The 19,988-nt window shown below is 39.0% G+C and overlaps 2 protein-coding genes and 1 long non-coding RNA gene across 3 annotated transcripts in view; 1 reads left to right on the top strand and 2 right to left on the bottom strand.

Annotated features, from left to right (window-relative positions):
* Positions 1 to 19,988, bottom strand: part of LOC127478343 (NADH-cytochrome b5 reductase 2) — a 149,625-nt gene that overhangs the window by 112,674 nt on the left and 16,963 nt on the right. The window lies entirely within an intron of this gene.
* The window catches only part of LOC127478348 (uncharacterized), a 43,363-nt gene that overhangs the window by 20,636 nt on the left and 2,739 nt on the right, over positions 1 to 19,988 (bottom strand). Inside the window, exon 2 of the long non-coding RNA XR_007907197.1 lies at positions 11,581 to 11,676. This is a non-coding gene — a long non-coding RNA (uncharacterized LOC127478348). The remainder of the gene's footprint in view (positions 1 to 11,580; positions 11,677 to 19,988) is intronic.
* Positions 16,187 to 17,530, top strand: PTH (parathyroid hormone). The gene is made up of 2 exons (XM_051803850.1): positions 16,187 to 16,272; positions 17,269 to 17,530. Exons 1-2 carry the CDS (start codon positions 16,187 to 16,189, stop codon positions 17,528 to 17,530), a joined length of 348 nt encoding a protein of 115 aa, XP_051659810.1.

The following is a 19,988-nucleotide window of genomic DNA, read 5'->3' as shown; positions in this document are numbered from 1 at the left end:
GGTGTCCCTGCTCATGGCAGGGCATTGGAACTGGATGATATTTAAGGTCCCTTCCAACCCAGGCCATTCTACAATTCCTTAATATTCTAACAATCAAATTATATCCTTGAGGATATATGTGAATCTCCACATAAAAGATATACAAGTAAAATTTTATTCTCATTGGAAACCAAGAAACTGTCAGAATATTTGGGTTTTGTATGCTTTGGTTTTGGGATTGGGGGTATTTTTTTTATACTGGAGGAACTAAGTAGAAAGTGGGAAAATTAACACAGATCAGTGGTTCTTAAAACTTCTACATTGGATCAAATGATATAGCTCAAGTCCTAAAGAAGTGAAAGATAAATGTTTTCAAAAGCTTCTTAACTGCATGCTTTAAAAGTATTTTAATTTCTATTTCCATGAAAACCATGCGACATTTCTGAATAACTTAACACAGCTTCACACTGTCTGTTTTCAGACCAAACAGAGCTTTGGAGATGGATGATTTCTGAGGTTAAGATTGTATTACTGACTGTATTACATCAGAATTGTGTATTGTGTAAGATATTGTGTGAGATATTGTGCGAATCACTATTACTACATCTTCTTACTACCTATGTCTGATTTATATCAAATACTTAAAAATTTATTTATGTATATAGGCCTAGTTTCTGTTGGGTTTTTTTCTGTCTGGAAATCTCTCAGTCTTTGCTCTGCAGCTGATTAGCAATGCTCACATGCCTAATTCATGCTGGTCAATATTGGTGGCAGTGACATCTAGCTGGGAGGAGGTCAGCGGGTAAGGTGGTAACATCCTAAAACATTCTTTCTAAATCTGCAGGAGTTCATCAGTCAACACTCAAATCAAGAAGAGAAATCAGCTACATCAGAGTCCAGATTGAGCCTGAGTTCACCAGGATTTCTGCAGGGTTAACTTGGCCCAGTTTCTCTTTGTTATTACAGTGACCATGGAAAGGTTCTGTCGGGTCTGGGCTGTATCAGAAGTGTGGGCAGCAGGCTGAGGGAGGTGACTGTGTCCCTCTGCTCCGCTCTGGTGAGACCCCACCTGCAGTGCTGCCTCCAGCTCTGAGGCCCCCAGCACAGGAAGGACATGGACCTGTTTGAGTGAGTCCAGAGGAGGCCACCAAGACAATTCGAGGGACGGAGAACCTCTCCTACAAGGAAAGGCTGGGAGAATTGGGACTGTTCAGCCTGGGGAAGGCTTTGGGGTGACCTAACTGTGGCCTTCCAGTACCTGAAGGGAGGTGACAAGAAAGATGGAGATGGTCCCTGCCCATCCCAGGGGCTTGGACAAGATGATCTTTGAAAGTCCCTTCCGATCCAGGGCATTCTATGATTCTGTAATTATATATATATATTACATTCTATATAATTCTATGTATTATTTGCATAGAAAATTGTTCAGATTTTTTTTTTTTTCTCAGGAATAGGCTTTTTGGCTCTCTGGTTCCTTCTCACACATGTGAGAGATTTGCTTCTCAATCATACGAATAAGACATCCCACATTTTTTGTTTCAGCTGCAGAAACCAACCCTTTCCCTGTGCACCTGCTGATCCCTTGTCCCCAGGAGAGGGCAGTGCTGCTGGGAGCACACTCGTCTGCAGCACTGTGCCTGGAGCCAGTAGGGAACGATCTGTTCACAGCTTTTGACTGTGTAATAGAGAAATACCTTCAAAATAAGATACAGAGGAAAATGTTTTCCCTGTATAGGTATATTACAACCTATAATGTGTCCTGTAGCACTTAAAACTGGGAAAAAAAATATATTTAATAGCATACTGATTAGGCCCTGGATACACAAAGTGACCTTGCTCAGCTTTCTAATATATGCAAGAATTGAAGACTACACATGTCAAGATGATAAGCAAATTTCCCCCCAAGATTCTTACAATTTTTTCTTGTTTCCCCAGCAAGTAAACCCCTATCCTTGCTCTCAGTACATGGGACACTTGAATCACTTGCTGTGGATGTCATCAAAAAGACAACTGCAGAAAAGAAGGTCCCCAGACTAGACATCAGTTAAGCACTAAGTTCTACAACTTATCCCTATAAGAGCTGGAGGAAGTCTCACAGAAACCCACAGCCTCCCTAAAATATCACCAGCTCTGCAGGGGCACAATTTACAGACCTTTTTTTAAATTTAAACTTGCATGTTTTTGAATAAAGCATAAGTCCATTGAGGACATCAATAAACTGACATCAGATATCAGAATTTAATACAAAACTGGCTTTGCTGAGACAGGGCTTCCTGCTGTGCATCCCTACCTCCACAGCAGTTAAAGAACTGTCTGTGCTTGTGAATGCCTGGTTGCCTCTCCAAACAGAAAGCTGGGAGCTGGGGAATTTGATCTGTAGGCCAAATTCTCCTTTTGAGATCACTGGCATAAGTGAAGGAAGAACATTCCCCAGCAAGAATGTTAGGCTTGTGGGAGCAGTGCTCTCAGGGAAACCTTATGTGTATCAATAAAACAAAAGAAAGAAGCATCCTGGCAGCGTGGTTTCAAGAATAAGTTAGGAAAATTTGGTCCATCTAATTTACACTGAAGGAAGCCACTGCCACTGAAGTCTTGAAAGTGTTGTCACAGCTGTTTTGGGTCAGAAAACAAAAATATTGAATATATTGTACTCTGTGTGCATACACAGAGGGAACAGAAGTCCTGCTTCTCCTTGTTGTGTGTGATATAGACAGTGTGATAAGTTCAAATGACACCTCTTCCCACACAGTATTTTGTACTTTTCATTTGTTTTTCTGGTTTCTGATATAGATATCTGAAGAAATCAATGAGATGTACAGATATAATGGTAAGATGAGCCAAGAAAAATGCATGCTAGGCAAGGAATGACCTTTGTGATACCTCCACCTCAGCAGATCCGCCCTTGATTACAAATATTCATGACTAATGGTATTGTTTTAATTATAATGGAACACTTATTGTTGAGATGTTGCAAATGCATCTGATTTTCAAAAGCTTTTGTATTTGAATGTTTTGCCAGTTCTTGCTGAAACTCCTTAAGCAGCAATAATTTCCTATGAAACTTGCCAAAGCCCACTCATAGCCAAAATAGTGCCTGATAAAAATCCTAAATGAAGTAAACTACATTGATTAAAAAACTATTTAAATGCATAAGGGTTCTTTACTTTCATGTAAGTACTTTTTCAGTATCTGGATTCCTTTCCTGATTAAAACAGAAAGTGAGGGGAAAAAAATCCTTGTGGGAAACTTATGCTTCAGTGGATGAGAGCTCTTGACATGTGTTGTTCTTAGGAATAGAGAAATTTCTAAACCAGGTCAAACTCAAGATCCATCTTCTCTTCTTTATCTACTACATTTTAGCATTTTCAAATAATTCTGGGAGATAATCGAGGCAGGACCTTCTTTGTTTATGTTGGTTACTCTTGCAATTTTTTTTCCTTTTTAATTATTAAGGCAATCAACGTACCTAAATAAATCTTGCTGTTGTATAACACACCTGCTCACCCCAAAAGCCTTTTTCAAAGACTGATACAACTGGTTCACTATCCTCTGGAACAGAGGCTGTTTCTACTGAATGTTTTGCTTAGTGTAAACAAAACTAAATACTGAAGATCTTTTACCTACCTTACATAACTTCTTTCTTTCTTTAGTTACTATATCACTTGGTTTGTAGTGGCATTTGAAACACCTAGTTCAGCTTCCTTTGTACAGCTAAAACTTAATTATTTTCAATCAACATCTCTTTATATATCTTTAAATATGACTGTCTTTTTTCCCTTGCTTTCTATTTTGCATATGAAGCTGCTCTGTAACTACCTCAGTTTATAATCCTTTAAAAAAAAACCCACAAATTGCTCCAGAGACATGGTGGAAGCTGTGATCTGAGTTGTCTGCATATCTGGCATATGTTTTTTCCTTTGCTTCAAGAAGGGTGATCCTGGAAACTACAGGTCAATCAGCCTCACTGTTATCCCTGCACAGTCACAGCATGGGCTGGACTAACACCTTGCAGTAGTAAAGGCTGGGGACTGACTGGCAAGAGAGAGAGCACTGCTGGGGGGCACTGGGCTAAGCCTGACTCAGCAGTGTGCCCTGGCAGCAGACTGGGCTCTGTCCACTGCAGCACAGCCAGCAGGCTGGGAGAAGTGGTTATCCTCTCTTACTTAGCACACACTGGGCTGCACTTGGAATACTGTGTCCAGTTTGGGGGGCCCCAGCACAGAAAAGATGATCGAGTTGAGCAAATCCAGCAGAGGACAACCATGACAGCCCAGGGGCTGACACTGTTGTCCTATGAAAAGAAGCTGAGAAAAGCTTACTCATCCTGGAAAAGACTCAGGAGGGCCCAATAACAGCCTTCTGTACCTAGGAGGAGGATACCAAGAAGACAGAGCCAGGCTTTTTGCCAAGGTACATTTTGAAAGAACAAGAGAAAATGGTCACAACTAGAAATATATGAGATTCTGACTAAGGAAAAAAAATTTCCCCTTAAAGGTAATTAAACACTAGAACAAGCATCCCAGAGAGCTTCTGGGATCTTTGTCCTTGCAGATTTTCAAGACCCAACAGGATAAAGCCCCCAGCATCCTGGTCTGAATTAGTTGTTGACCCTGCTTCAAAGCAGGCAGTTATACTACAGGATATCTGAGAATCTAAATGATTCTGTGAAACATGAGGCAGTTGAAAGCCTCTTCTTTTAAAGATGTTACATTGGAGAGTAACTTCTTCTGTACACTGAGAAATTTGAACAGCCCTTTGTATTTTTTCATTGTCTGTACTCAAAACAATGCAAGGTATTTCTCTGAAAATGCAAAATATTGATGTGATATCATCACGTGGTTAGTCTAATGCTATTTACAATGCAGCCACAGAAGCTGAGTGACTTGTTAACACCTGTGTTTCTCCATCACAGAAGGACTAGGATGTAAGTAAATGCCTGTAACAAAGTATTTATCATACTTGTGCAGTGAGATAATACAGAGAAGTGTTTTATTACATGGAGGTGGGATTGGCACCAGCAATAACAGCTGTTAGCACGAGGCTCCCCAGAAATCCAAAAAAATTACAGTCATTCCATTCAGTGTTCATAGTTTTGCAAAGAGCTTTTACTTCATGCTTCAAAAGAACAGAGCTATAAATTAAGGAGAACAATACATATTTGTATTTATTCAGAAATATGGCATGTAGTGTGCCACAGGACTGATTATAAACTAGGAATAAAAACTGAGGAGAGAACCACAATAGAGATGGATAAAATAGTGAAGGCTGATGGAAAGAAAACAAGTATGTCTGGAGTGCAGAAAACATGGACACACGTAGAGTGAAAAGCTAGTAACACACAGAAAGCTTTAAAATCCAGCCTGCAGATTTTGTGTCATTCCTCTGTGAAGATCAATACAAGGAAGACAATCTAGGAGACTGGGAAATATGTGCCTCTTGCAGGTGTCAGGTCACTTGTGCCAAAGAGCTTGTAAACATTACATAATAGAGCAGTAATGGACTGGCAGCCCTGTGGTCTGCTCTGCCACCTGGAATGCAGGACCTCTCATACCAAACGAGCTCAGCTTCTGGTCTCTGCAGCCGGGATGTTATGGGAAGGTATCTCCACTTCCAGGCAGTGATGCAGGGGCCTTTTGGGTAATATTTCCTGTTATTCTAGGTAGATTTCAGCTTTGAGATTTGTGGACATAGTTTTTCCTGTTTCTGTTTCCTCATCTGTAAAATGTGTAAAGTAATTCTTCCCTCAAAGATGGTATGAGAATGACCACGAGCAAGAGACCTGTTCAGGCATTAGCAATAATACAGCTGTAGAGCACCTTTTCCTGGAAGGATACTATTCCTCTAAGTATATCCTTAGTGTGATGAGGTCATATTTGAGCATGTGTGTCTTCAGCCCTGGCCATTCCAATGCAATGTCCTCTCTTTACGTTATTAGGCTGCATGGCCACTGCAGCAGGGACACACGGGATTGCTCAGCTTGAGAAGGCAGTGCTGGATGTATATTTGCATGTATTAAGGACCCCTATGGTGTTCTGTTTGTAAATGCTTCCAATACACAGCTTCACTGTAGAAGGCCCCTGGAGTTCTAGAGAGTTAGAATTTGATCCCAGAATGGCTTTTCCACTTAGCATACACCAGGTCCAGATTTGTGTACAATGGCTCCTTTAAGGATAGATTTCAGAATTACAGAATGAAATCTTCCCTTCAGTATAAAATGTTTCTTAAATACTAATGGTTTCCAGAGGAAGAAACACTTCTCTGGCTTCTGTTGCAACCCTAAGTTCTAGGACAGCCTTGCAAATGTGCATCCTTCAGTTTGAATATTTGCAGCCCCTCACACAACTCAGCCAAGTGCATCCAGCCTAGTGCGTCAAAATATGCCTTTTTGACCCTAACTAATTTCACTTTAAATCAGTGTTCTCATCTGATATTTCAGGCCCGCTCTTCTTTTTGAATGTACTTTAACAAATACCTGCAAAGTCCAAACCCTCAGATGCTGAAAATTAGCATTGCTAATGTCAGCTGAACAGCTGCTCCAGCGAGTGCTGAACGTAAACCAGAGGGGAGGCACTGATTTCACAGTGGTGTGCGAAGAACCCGATTTGCAGAGTGAACGAGCGTGTTCAGAGAACAGAGTTATGCAATTCATCTATTCTGGGGATTAGCCATTCCCAAGGTTCTGAAAAAGGTAACTGGGTTGGGCTATTTATAGAGTCTGTTCCTACAGTTACAGCAGAGATGTAGCACGGAACGGAACCAGTCAGCTCGAGCCACCTCCTCTGTGCACCTTGGTGAATTTATACTCTCACAAATGTTTATACATCTCTCAGGTACAATGAGATTTAGGGGTCTGGGATGCTACTATTGCCTCAGCATCTGTTTGCACATTAGTATGCCCTATTTCCTATTAGCTTCTGACAATGCCTTTGGTTTTCAGGTCATTTGTATTACAGAGATACAGAGAGACTCTTTTTGAAGGGGTTTCCTCATGCATAGGGGAAGAGAAAGGGCATTAATCTTAGGAAAACTAATACAGTAATTGCCTAAATTATTCTGCTTTTTAATTTCACAAGGCTGCTAGGGATGGTGACTTAGAATCCTTCCTTTACATGATTCCCTGTTTCTAAGATGCATTTGTAGGATCACTGTAAAACTACAAAGCCCATTGTTACTCCTGCAGGATGATAATTGTGCATAAGAATCAATGAAAAACTACAACCTGTACTCACAATCCTGAGGTCATGCAGAATTGTACAGCTTACAGGAAGAGAAGGAACAGTTTATAGAAGGATAGCACAGGTTTGGGCTGCTTCTTATAGATTCTACTTTTTATATAAATATTTGTGTATATATAGTAACTTTTATCTTTTCTTGAATATTGAAAGAATATTTGTTTGGGTAGTGAGCAGTAAGAAGAGGGCAGAGGAGACAATAGGAGGAATGGGGAAAAGCCTATTCCTAATAGATGGGTTACCAAGAAAAAAAAATCAAGTTAGGGACAAGATTCTATAGGGATGACCATTTTAATAGGGACTAGGAACCATGAAAAATGAAGTGATTGCTTAGGCAGAATTGGTTAATTTTTACCTTCACTAGTCTATCCCATGAGATAGGGAGATCCCAACGTAAAACAAGGAATAACAGAAAATGAGGGCAGAAATATCAGGTTGGGTCCCTCACTACTCAGCATTCTATATTGCCATTCATGGACAGTGCAAGATAAGCAAATTTTGATTTGTTTGTATCCTAGTCCAAACTGCATAGATTAAAATGACAGTGTGCAGTGCATGGAAGTAGTGATATAGGCCTTTTATAAAAAGCATAGAAAATTAAAATTAAGAGCCTGAATATGGAAGAAGAGACACAGCCTATGAATCGATTTCAGTGGAGGCTAAGGAAAGAACTAAACACTTTAAGATGAAAAATTTAAAAATGAGATAACCTGTATAGCTTTCTAAGAGAGGAGACTTACACATGTAAGGGTGTAAGAGACCCACTGATGGTTATGATCTATTGAATTAACCAAAACTCCCACTACAGGGAAGATCACAGTACAAAAGGCCAGGGGTGATGATCTGTAGAGCCAAATTCCAGCTTTTTCTTTTGAATCTCATGGACTCAACATAGAAACTGAAACATGGAGAAACAGGGAAATAAGAGCACATTAACTGTTAAACACTGAGACCCACAGAGCTGCACTGCAAAGTGCATTTTCTCATAGACTACCTTGTCCAATCCAACCAGAGAGCTGAATGAAGCAGAAAGCAGAACAGGGAGTGACTGGTACTCAAAATGCATACAAGGTGCTGGACTTCTCAGTGAACTAGAATCTGAGAATTACTATAAGATTTTCGTGTTAGCACTGATATTTCAGGAGATTCTAGGAAGATAAATGAGTTTTGAGAAAATTACTGGTCAACATAGAAGGATTTAAAAGATGCATATAATGCAAATAAAGTGCATGTGCTAAAAATGAAGAAAATCATTAATTCAAGAATTTGATTTTAACAAATATTAGTAATCTAGGTAATAATTTCGTGAAAAGGATGGATTAAATAAAGCAGGGAAAATACAGAAACAGTGTTATCCCTCTAGAAAATAATACAAATATACATACAAATACGTCAAGAGTTTCTTGAAGAAACTTCAGGTCAAAATATTCAACTATGGAGTTAATCTTTAATAAGTATTTGTCTAGACATTTTCATTTAAAGGGGTTTATTTTGGGGACAAAGTCTTAGTGTATAACATAAAACATTTCATTTGCTGTAATTCATAGCTCAAGTAATAAAAAGCTTCATGTAAAATGCAACATATTTTTCATCCTTTGTATCACCACTATTAGAGAGAGGGTCTGCAACATCTTGCATGTTTATATAGCATCTGGTACAATATTTTCTTTCAAAACCCAAACAATCATTCACACCAGTTCTGTTATGTTTTAAAGTTTTTCAGCTGACTAGGGACTAAGATTTTTACAGGATGGTCACTGGATTGAAGGAAGGGTCTAAAATGTCATCATTCATTTGTGAACTGTACTCGTCATTGCCATGAGATTTCATCAAACTCCAGATTGCTTACTTGGGTGCTATCTGCTTATCTGCAGTGGCTGCAGAAAATATGGGAATATGAACTTGAAATGTCTTTCCAGTAGAAAGGACAGAAAAATACGTGGCTACCTGCATAAAACGTGCAGACCTTCGTTGTTTCATCCTGCATCATCCCGAGTCTCCATGGTTATTTCATGCCGAGCTAGCACTTTCATTCTCACAATGGTTTTGCTAGGTCAAACCTAACATTTGCAGATATCCTCTGCTCCTAATATTTAATCACTCAAACCTTTTCTAGTAGATGTCTTAAATGTTTTTAAAAAGATGATTTTACAGAATGTGCAGATATGTGCAGATATATGCTGAAGAGAGGGTTCCCGAATCCTGAAGGCTTGAGCGAAGAGCTTCAGGCTGGAAGAGGAATGGGAGTGGATTTTAGACTCACTCCTGTTTCAGTATTAGATGCATTTCCCTCTGGGGTTGCTTGTGCTCTCAAAATCAGTCTCCTTGTGTGGCTTGTCAGGGATGCCACATTGGTTTCAAGGATGACAAAAGGGCACGAGCCCTTGTTACAGCTCCAACTGCCCTGCAGGTCACCGAGAGGGAAATCAAGCCTGCACAAAGCATTTACAGCCAGTAACAGCCAACAAACATTCTGGCCTGTATATGACCATATATATGTGTGTGAATACATCTATGCATAATTCAGTTTGGTATGGATCCCAAAAGTCCTATCATCCAACAGCAGTTTTGAGTACTGTACCAGCTTCCTATATAGTGGGAAAGGTCATAAACTACCTCGTTGTTCATTACAGCACTGAATTCAGCAGAGCTTTGACAGATTGGTGTTTGTGTCATGAGGGCTAAGTGATCACTGACTGTAAAATAATTTCCCAGGAATTTTAAATCCAAAGCAAAACTTATATACTTTCATACACAATTCCATAAATACTTACATATTCAGTTAACAATTCACCAACAGAACTTTAAAAATCTGCCAATATGTACTTGTTGAAACTAACTTTTCTTATTGTTCAGGATGTACAAGAGCATTTTTGTTACTGACCACTGAAATATGTGTCTGCAGAGACTCAGAGGTAGCTCATCTTCATGACTTCCCTTAACAGCCATTTTAGCATTCCTCCAGGCTGCTCTGGGCTGTTTCACCAAGCTTCAGATTCTTCTCATGAGAGAGAGATGAGGTAAGCAGGACTCTCCATTTGGTCTTCAAAACAGCCATGTAATGCTATGTGAAATTCAATGCAGCCATGGTATAGGGTGGCATGCAGAGAGCAAGCACTCATGCATTCCTGATCATGTCATCAAAGCCTGGTATGTCCATGACAGGTCAATAGAGAAATTCTGTGACAAACTGCACAGCTCTGTTAGATAACATGGCTAAGTTACACTGGGAGCAAAAGTGAGTGTCCATTCACACATTCTATATGTTTTATTTAACTAGTGAAAACTCTAGAAATAATCTGGATCACAATTATTGTGACAGGGTTCAGTCTATCCCCCAGAAAAGCAAGTGAACTTAAAGTCAGGTGGGACTAGACTGGGACTAGAATCTACCAGCTTCTGTTTTCTCTCTGATCTTTTCCTCAGTGATGTTTGCATTTCACCTGTCTTTGTCTAAATGCCAATAACCTAGAAACAAACATCATCAGTATATACTTTACTCAGAAAGATAACAGGGAGGTTCAGGAACATTGTGATTCTCAGATGAAAGATTTTATGTACCTGGAGAAAAAAATACACTGGCGAGCAATTATTTCCAAATGCACAGTTGCCAGTAGCTGCTAAAAGCACGCTGTAGGAAGCAGATTGGACACAAACCAGAACTGTGATAGGCAATCTTTTGATTTTCACAGAAGCCTCTGTGCTGTTTTTTATCTAATTGGAAACTGGCATGTGGTTGAAGCTTCATCTAGCTGCATGAACCCACAGAGCACCTGAAGATACCCAACATTGCTTACATAAATTACCGAACACGCCGCTGCGGTATTTGAAAAGCCACAACTCTCGTCAATCAAACGAGGTCCTGAAGAGTTTACTGACTGTCACTTTGGCTTTTCATTGTGTCAAGGGAGAAACATTCCTTGGACACATTTAGAAAAGTTGCCTCACCAGTCATCCAGTGTGTCACCAATTACTTTGCTCAACGACTTACTAGTGTTCCCCCAGCCACAGCCGCAGTCAGAAAGCATTTCATCTGGAACCACCCACTGGAGCAAGCAATGGGGGAAAAGCCTGCTTTTGTAAATAGCACTGCAATAATCTGACTGCAGCGCTGAAGCCTTAAATCTAGAGGATGAAGAATTCTGTAGGAATACACCAGATTACATAATTAATTTGTGAAAATCTGCTTTAGTCACTTAAGACTATAATTCTAGGCAGTTCTGTGTCCTCTAACCATATTCCAGTAATGTACCTCAGGATTTGTTTAATTTGCAGGTGCAGTATATTTTCCCCTGACAAAATGAATAGAATACACACGAAAGTACACACAAAATTCAGAATTTTTACAATACAGTCATTGCTCACCTACCTGGCTGTAAAACCTGTCTAATTGCTTTCCCCTTGTTTTCAACCCTGGAGTCTGGTTACATTCAATGGCACAAATTCAACGTCAGTGGCACACCACCTGCAAGCAAAGCAACACAGATTTTTTTCATGCCCAGTTGATTCAGGTATCTGTACAATCTATAAGGGAAGGTCAGGGAAGGGTAGTTTTCTGGCTGATCAAGAAAAAGTCCTCTCAGAGGAAAAGGCTGTGGTCAGCTCTTCCCTCCCACACCGTGATTCCAGCATCCAGTTCTTCCGGCCTCTCCCTCATCCTCAGAAGTGCCGTGCCCTTGCTAGGTGTCTGTGATGCCTCGTGGCACAGAGAGGCCTTTGCTGTAATAAACTCTGAAGTTTATAGCTATATTGAAAATTGTTATATTGTCTCATTTCCAGTATAGCATTCCATGGGTTTAGGTGATGCTCAAAGAGGACACTTGATTCAAGCTTAGATCCTGCTTGAGAAAGTTTGATGGTGTACATAGAGAAACAGCCACATGTTTGAACTACAATCTTTTAACATTATTGTACTTCAGCCTAAGTCTCATCAAAAGTTACCTCTTCCAAAGGGAAAGAAATGTCAGTATTGACAAAGCAGCATCTACACCAGTAGTTTGCAATCAGCTTCTGAATTGGTTGCCTTTGTCTGGTAGGTTACTGAAACATTTGGTGGTTTATATTCTCCTGACTGCTCTTTTCAGTCTTACCCACTGAGGCTCATTCTTAGCCTGCTGCTTTCAGGATATGGAAGCTCAGAATCCACTGTGTTTTCCCTCTTCTTACTCCAAGAGGAGTAAAAGTTGTCTTCTGTAGGTCAGTCCTCATTTGTTGGCACCAAAAGTTCCTAAGAAACTGCAGGATTTTCCATATTTTGCCTTTGTATTTGTGTGCAAGGTCTTATACCTACAAAGGATCGTGAAATGCCTTTTAATTGAGGGGATAATGTTTATTTTTTCTTTCTTTTTCATGGTAGTGTCTATAAATTCGGGTAGTCTTAGGCCTCCTACTGAACAGCAGTTCAGCAGTTGTTAGCCCTGGTTTCCTGGGTTCAGTTCTTCTACTAAGTAGTCCCCAAAAGAGATATGAATTTTTAAAAGGATGCTTAAGAAAGAGAAAATATTGAATCTGAACATGAGTCATCATCTGCCTGAAACATTAAAAGAGCTCAATACCATTTTCAGTTCATCGTTAAACAGTGGATACGGTGTCCAAACAGAAGTGTACACAATTAAAATATTTGGTAAATAAAATACGTTCACTTGGTCCACTATCTGTCATTTACACACTTGATATGCCAAGGTTAGCAAATACGGATGAAATTGGGCAAGTTACTAGCAGCTATATTTTCAAATAACATAATTTCTAGATGCCAGGGATAATAATCCAAATCAAAATAAGTTACTTTTTTTCCCCTGCATATAGAGTCATGCAAATTTTGAGCTGCAATGTGACGTTTCTTTAATTGCCATCACAGTTTTTATTTTTTACATATAATGGGGCCCATATTTAATGATTTTAATTTTTACATCTTCACTCATCTGAGGCAAACTGCTTTTTTTTTTAAGTATCAAGTTAAGCCATCTTTGTTCGAGATTTTAGGTACAACCTGTCAATACCTTTGAATAAAAATGACAATAAAAAGAAATCAGAGTTGCTTCAAGGAGTAGGCATGCTGCAAATAAACCAGCTAAAATTACATCTTGTTTAAGGGCATCCATACTGACACACCATAGGTTGTCTGAAGTCAGGATTCTCAATTACAACATCATACTCTGGTGTTTCCTCTGTATTAGCTTTATTCAAAGCTCCAGCCTGGGGTCTCTACCAGATTTACTTGGGTGTTGCAGGGGGCACAACTGCAACTCAGAGAGTAACATGGGCAACTCAAGTCTGCTAACACTCCTTTTGCAATTGCTACTAATGGTTTATTGCCAGCTTTTGCTATCAGTTGTTGCCAGTTTATGAGAAATCATGATTTTTTGTTCTGTATACAGACACTGGATTTTCTAACCCTCATCCTTTAGTTCAGGCTTTGCCATCCATGCTAAAGGTTCCATAGGAATGCCAGGCCTCTGTAAAAAAACCTGCCTTGAGGGTTTTGCTAAAGGTTTCACACATATTGTGGTAAAATCTAAAACATGGAGCTTTTCATTGCCACTTTCAAATCCTCTCCTGTTATGCCATGTCCATTTTTATTCACATTATAACTATGAATATACCTTTGTAATAATTTAGTCACATTTTTGCCTTCAGGTTAGTATCCCTGGAGGTCACAAGAGACACAAATCTAATAAAACATATTCTCATAAAGCCCCTGCATTTGTGTGTAGGGGGAAAGGGTATTGACACCTGACAGTACAATGCTGGAAACTATCTTTACCCTGTTTTCTTGAACTTGTCTAAGTGAATGACTTCATTACTTCTCAGTTACTCACTTTTCTATTTACTAAGGGAACCATGAGATCTCCAGAGCTTTTTTGGAGTTCCTGGTTTTCCCCTTCCTTTTCCCATGAGAACAACATCTACGCAAAGCAGTATTATAAAGTGTATTTTTTTATCTCTTTATGAAATACCAGGAGAATATAAAATAAACATAAGGCATTCGTGGTAGAAGCAATAATATCTTCCAAATTGTGTGTTAAAATGTGCAGATGCAAACTGGCTTTTGTTTGTGGGTTTTTGGGTTTTTTTTCTGGAAAAATACACTGGAACCCAGAAGAAGCGCCTAATATAGGAAAAACATCTTGCAGCCAAAAATAATCTTTCTTCATGCATATGGGAAAGTACCCCTGATTTACACATTTCCCTTCTTAGAACGTAGGCAGAGCTCTATAACTCTTTTCCAAGATTCGTAAAGTACTAATTTGTATCACAGCTGCTTCAAATGCCTTCATTCTACCTAGCACATTTGAGGTGTTCAGGGATATTCACAGGGGCAGGTGGAACAGATCATTTGAACAACTTTTCAGTGGCACCAGCTTCTTTTTAAAAAGAGGATCCTCTATCATTCTTGGGGCTTCTGCTCCTCTCCAGTATATTCTTTTACAAAGAAACCTTCTAGCTGGCCTGAAATGACTTTTCTTATTTCCCACGGGCATTACAGATCTTAGCTTTTCAATATTTTGTTTTAATTTGGCATTTGTAGATCACTGACCTTGCAGCCTCATTTAGCTTCTTCACAGCTACCCAGGACTTTCTTTTTGCTGAGACCTCTTTCCCTGTAAATGCTAAATTAACAAAAGCATCCGAGGGTGGGTACATGAGGGTCAGGAGGAGGGTGTGTGTCGAGAGAGTGACATCAACTGAGACAATAAAAGGGCTTCCAAGTTACTTAGAAGCTCTATTTTAAAGTTACATTTAAGGGGTCCACTAAACCAATTCAGTAGTCTTTAAATATACTTGACATCAAGAGACAGTCATCTGCCGACATACCCAAACCAGAAATCTCTTTAACATTCTATCTGGTAAGTGCACTCTACTTTTTCTTTCCAAGTTCTCTGGAAGACTTATTTAGAACATTTTATCATTGATTCTTTATTCATTTTACCTTCATTTCTTTCCGAATCCCTTAAAAAAAGGTGAGTGTTAGTAAAATCAAAGTGTTATATTATCTGAACCAAATCTGTGAAATGAAAAAAATCTGAGGCAGTGAGTTAGAAATAACTTGAAGTGAATTCATGTCCTGAATTTATAATATTGGGTTAGATGGACTGCCAGGACCACAGTCATAATGTCATGTAAGAGACCATGCTATAAATGCCTTTCTGACCTGGAGTAAAGCTGCAGAAACTATTGCAAAAATGGTACTGTGGAGTTTTATATTTCTTAAGTTTCAGTTATTCTGTATCAAGTTTCTTAAGCTGTAACAAAAAGATGCCTTTTCTGACTGCCAATACTGAAAATCCAAACTGGAAACTGATACTGGAACTCTGTCATTTCTGCCTGTTGTAGTATCATCAGCAATAAATATTTTCCAAATATATTTCAAATGGCAGTTTTGCTGATGATGTGCAAATCAGAGGGGAATTCATACTGGCAATGCAGGATTATCCCTGAAAAAAATGAGGGGCTAAATTTTTGATTTCTCTTATGCAACTAAACAGGGAATGACAGAACTCAGTACTGAGTTAGCCTCTCTGCAAAATTGTCAAGTTTCAGCCTCTTCATTCTAAAGAATATGCAAAAGAAATAGATAAAATAACAGAAGTTTTTACTTGCATAGTTATATACAAGTATTCCACAGCACTTGAAGGCTATAAAGTAGTAATAATAGTAGTAGTAGTAATAATATTGGAAGAACATGGTGCTTTTCACCTAGTTATGCAAGAGACAGGCACCTAGAGGATGATGATGATGATGATGACTGATGATGATCATGATGGAGGGCATCTAAGGCTGAACAAAGTTTATAGAGTTGCTTAGCAGGTAAGTTGCTAACAAAATTAGGCTTGGAACTAAATTCTTCATTTGCATTCCTAAGCCATTTCACAAAAAAGGCTATTTTTTCAAAAATGATGTCTTTCTTTGGATTTAAGAGAAATTACTTGAAACACAGATTTACACAGGTATTCATTTCTATCTTTGTAGACAAAATGACTTCTATAAAAACCCTGGCCCGGACTGCAATCCTCTTATACACCATATGCTTTCTTACAAACTCTGATGGGAGACCAATGGTGTAAGTACATTGTTTTACACAGGAGGGCTTTGGCTGTTCTTTAAGTCTTCTCTTAGGAATATCATTGGGTAAGCTGCATCCCTTGGGGGTCCACACAGGAAGGCATCTTTTGTACTGGGTGAGGTTCTAGCTGGAACTCACACTTAGACACCAACAGCAAGCAATTGAGAGTCAAGTCCACAGGGAGTCATTTTTCCTTAGCTCTGATGATCACAGAAAACTGCCACCGAATAAATGCCATAGTTTGGTTGATCTAATTGACCTAATATCATATAAGCCCTAAGCTGATTTACAACAGCTAAAATAAATGACAAATACACAGTCAAACAGGATTGTCACAAAACGTAACTATTCCCATTTTTTATCCCTTCTCACTAATATTTCACCATCCACCCTCCCTCTCTTGTCCAGGTAATAAACCAAGCAAAATCTGTTTTTTTTTTAAGATTCAGTCAAATTGATTTGACTTTCACTTGTTCAAATACAAATTCTAGTTACTTTGTTTTCTTTTGTGGGCTTTTTGTAATTAGTGATTCAGAATAGAATTTGTTACCATCCTACTGGTACCACGACAGATATTAATGCTATAACTGAATATTTGGGTGGGAGGTTTTGATTTACTGGACTCTTTAATCATGCTCTTATTTTACCTTCTGCTTCTCTCATTCTGAGCCACTTGACTGATTTTCTTACCAGCCCTTGACTGAAAAAAAACAGCACATAAACCAAAATTTTCAGCCATTATACTAGGTGGCAACTAGGCTTGCTAACCACATTTTAAATAAAATTTAAAAATTCCCCAGAAAAACGCCCAGACACCTGCAAACTAGGGAGTCTGGAACAACATTTTTCTATCCCTTACAAATAAGAGAGGCAGCTTCAACAGCTCTGCATTGTGGTACCTCACAAAAGTTCCCAGACCCAGGTCTTTGAGTGAGGATCGGGAACTCAAGAAGGGCCACCACGAGCCTCTCTCTTTGCTCTTGTTTCCTGCAGGAAAAGGTCAGTGAGTGAGATGCAGCTGATGCACAACCTCGGGGAGCACCGACACGCTGTGGAGAGGCAGGACTGGCTCCAGATGAAGCTGCAGGACGTGCACAGTGCCCTGGAGGACGCCCGGACCCAGAGGCCTCGCAACAAGGATGACATTGTCCTGGGCCGGAGGCTGCTCCCCGAGCACCTGCGGGCAGCAGTGCAGAAGAAATCCGTGGATCTGGACAAAGCTTACATGGATGTCCTCTTTAAAACAAAGCCATAAGGAAAAAAGGCCAGAGCACTGTGTCTGTCCACGTGAGCACGTGTCTGTATATCACTGATCCAGTAGGGCATTTCATTGTTATTTATTCAAACTGCGGGAGGGGTTGAAGGCTCCGCTCAAGGTTGAGTTAGACATCTCACAAACAAATAATAAAATGTGTTCACAGTCTACCCAGGACCACTGCTGCTAATTTCTGGGTATCTTTTGGCTGATGTATCTTACAAATTGCCAGCATAAAAGACAGAAAGAAAGTTGAAAAATCATTTAAGACCTGTTCTACAACTCTTACATGGGCAGCACTTGTAGGTAATCACTAGGACTGCTTGTGCTGTTAACCAGCAGTGAATAAAGTCAGTGGAGTCTGTCTGCAGAATAGGGCACCCTTTTGCCTAGAGTTAAATTCTGTTTGACTTTGTACTAATGAAAATATGTAAACTTAAACCCACTTTGATTTTCAGAAGGAGGCCTAAAATCAGATGAACATTAATTAAATAGCAAAAGCTGCATGATAATAACTCAGGATTAAAGAGTGCAAATATAAAATAAAATAAAGTAGGAAGACAAAGCTTATAAGTAGAATGGGATAAAATTAAAACCAAATATGAGATATGAAAGTTTAATTTTGCAAAATACTGAATCGAAGGGAAGGTTTGATTACCTTCCTCTCCTCCAAAAAATTACAACCTATAATTAACTGCAGAAACAGTGGGAGTAGAGATGGTAGCATGTATGTAAGCACAGCCCTAACTATAGAACCAGGAAATGATTCTATACCAGACAATTACAACTGAAACAAAAATCTTGCAATATAATTTTTTTGTCCCTCAATTTCTCTATAAACTATATATCTCTGGATTCCTGTATGATGTGTTAGGCTTCATGTGTAAGTAATTTTTGTTTGTGAGAGCAGTGGCTCTCATAATTAAAATCACTCATTTGCATATGCAATTTTTTTGTAGAATTAGGATCTCAGGTTTCCAAGTGTCCAAAAGGAGAAACATTAACATGCAGAAATCATGCTGGGAGAGGAACCATGATCTCTAATACATTCAAACCCTAAGCAAGGCTCAGAAGGAAATGGATGGGAAAAAAATCAATTATGACAGTAATATAAAAAGCAGCAACTACAAAATTATTCTGCATGGCATATGCACAGATGTGTTTGGGATCTTCAGTCAGTTCTGAAGAATCAGGAAGTTTTCTCAGCAGGAAGAATGGTGGGTGCCTCCAAACTTGGCGGAGCTCAAACCCGGTTGAGTTGCTGCTCTGAGCCGAAGTGGCTGCGTTTATGTTCCCATGATGATCCTTATTTGTTTGTTTGATGTCTAGCACGCCTTGGGGAGCCCGGTAAAAACCTCCTCAAACATTTCACATATAAATTCAATCTGCTGAAGGCTAGAGACTTGTAACTAGTGAGCTGTAGTTCATCATCTTGGCTGTACCTCTGTCAATGTAAAGGCCCTGGTGCTATGAGCAGATGGGGTGTCTGGGCAAGGGCTCCCTGCCACCTGTCTGGTTGTAGAATCGAGGCCTTAAAGTGCACTTTCTATTTATTCTTTTATCAGACATCTGTGCTAACTTAAATAAATAAAATTGCATTTTTGTACCTATGTCTCACTTATGTATTACCAAATAAAGTGGACCAAAAGCTCTTGGACATTACATTAAAGCATAATACCTGACTGACCTGTGACTATTCTGATATAATTTAGCATTTGGGACAAGACTATTAAGCCATTTTATTTTATTACAGCAATATAAATACAAAAATAATGATGAGAGCAATTTTTATTTTTGCTTTCATCTTTCCTGCACACAAAGTCATTTTGGTGGTTAAACAAAAGGTATTTACCAAGCACAAACCTATTCATGTCCCCTTACAATAATGACACATTCAGAAACTACGTAATCTTCAAGTGCCAAAATCATAAACTTTCGCATTTTGATCTAAACAAAGAATTCTATTTTCTAAATAACTTATTCTTCCAAAACTTCAGCTATCCAGTAGATGAAAGATGCTTACACAAATATTTAAACTTTCTGTACACTTACAATATAACTCTTCAGGACTAAAGACAGCACAGTAGCAGATTAATTAGTGCTGGGTAATCCTCACCAGAAATAAGATGTAATTTGAATGAAATTACCTACTAATTATCTAGAAAACAGATTTGATATGGCTTTTCAGCTTAAACCTCTGATCAGTGTAGCAGCAGTTAGAACAGAAAAAGGTTCAGAGCGGGACAGAGGATGTTATTAAAAATATTTTGATTCCAAAAAATTCAAAGATTCATCTTCACCTGGACAAACGTGCAATTTTTGTCATCTCTCTTTCACAGATTAAGGGGACTAGAAAGAGGATGGTAAGAAATAACAGGGCCACTGAAACACTTACATATGATAATAAATGATGTCAGTCAGAAAAGAAATGAATCAAGAGAGGCATCATAAAGGTATG

Source organism: Manacus candei, unplaced genomic scaffold (genome assembly GCF_025592945.1).
Source record: "Manacus candei isolate 608988 ecotype Guabito, Panama unplaced genomic scaffold, ASM2559294v1 h1tg000060l, whole genome shotgun sequence".
Lineage (NCBI taxonomy): Eukaryota > Metazoa > Chordata > Aves > Passeriformes > Pipridae > Manacus > Manacus candei.
This window is presented reverse-complemented; position numbering and strand designations above follow the sequence as displayed.

What these genes read in the sequence shown, in the direction of transcription:
- PTH (XM_051803850.1), top strand. Translation starts at nt 16,187, where the DNA reads ATGACTTCTATAAAAACCCTGGCCCGGACTGCAATCCTCTTATACACC. An exon ending in TCTGATGGGAGACCAATGGT is followed by an intron (nt 16,273 to 17,268) that starts GTAAGTACATTG and finishes TGTTTCCTGCAG; the next exon opens with GAAAAGGTCAGTGAGTGAGA.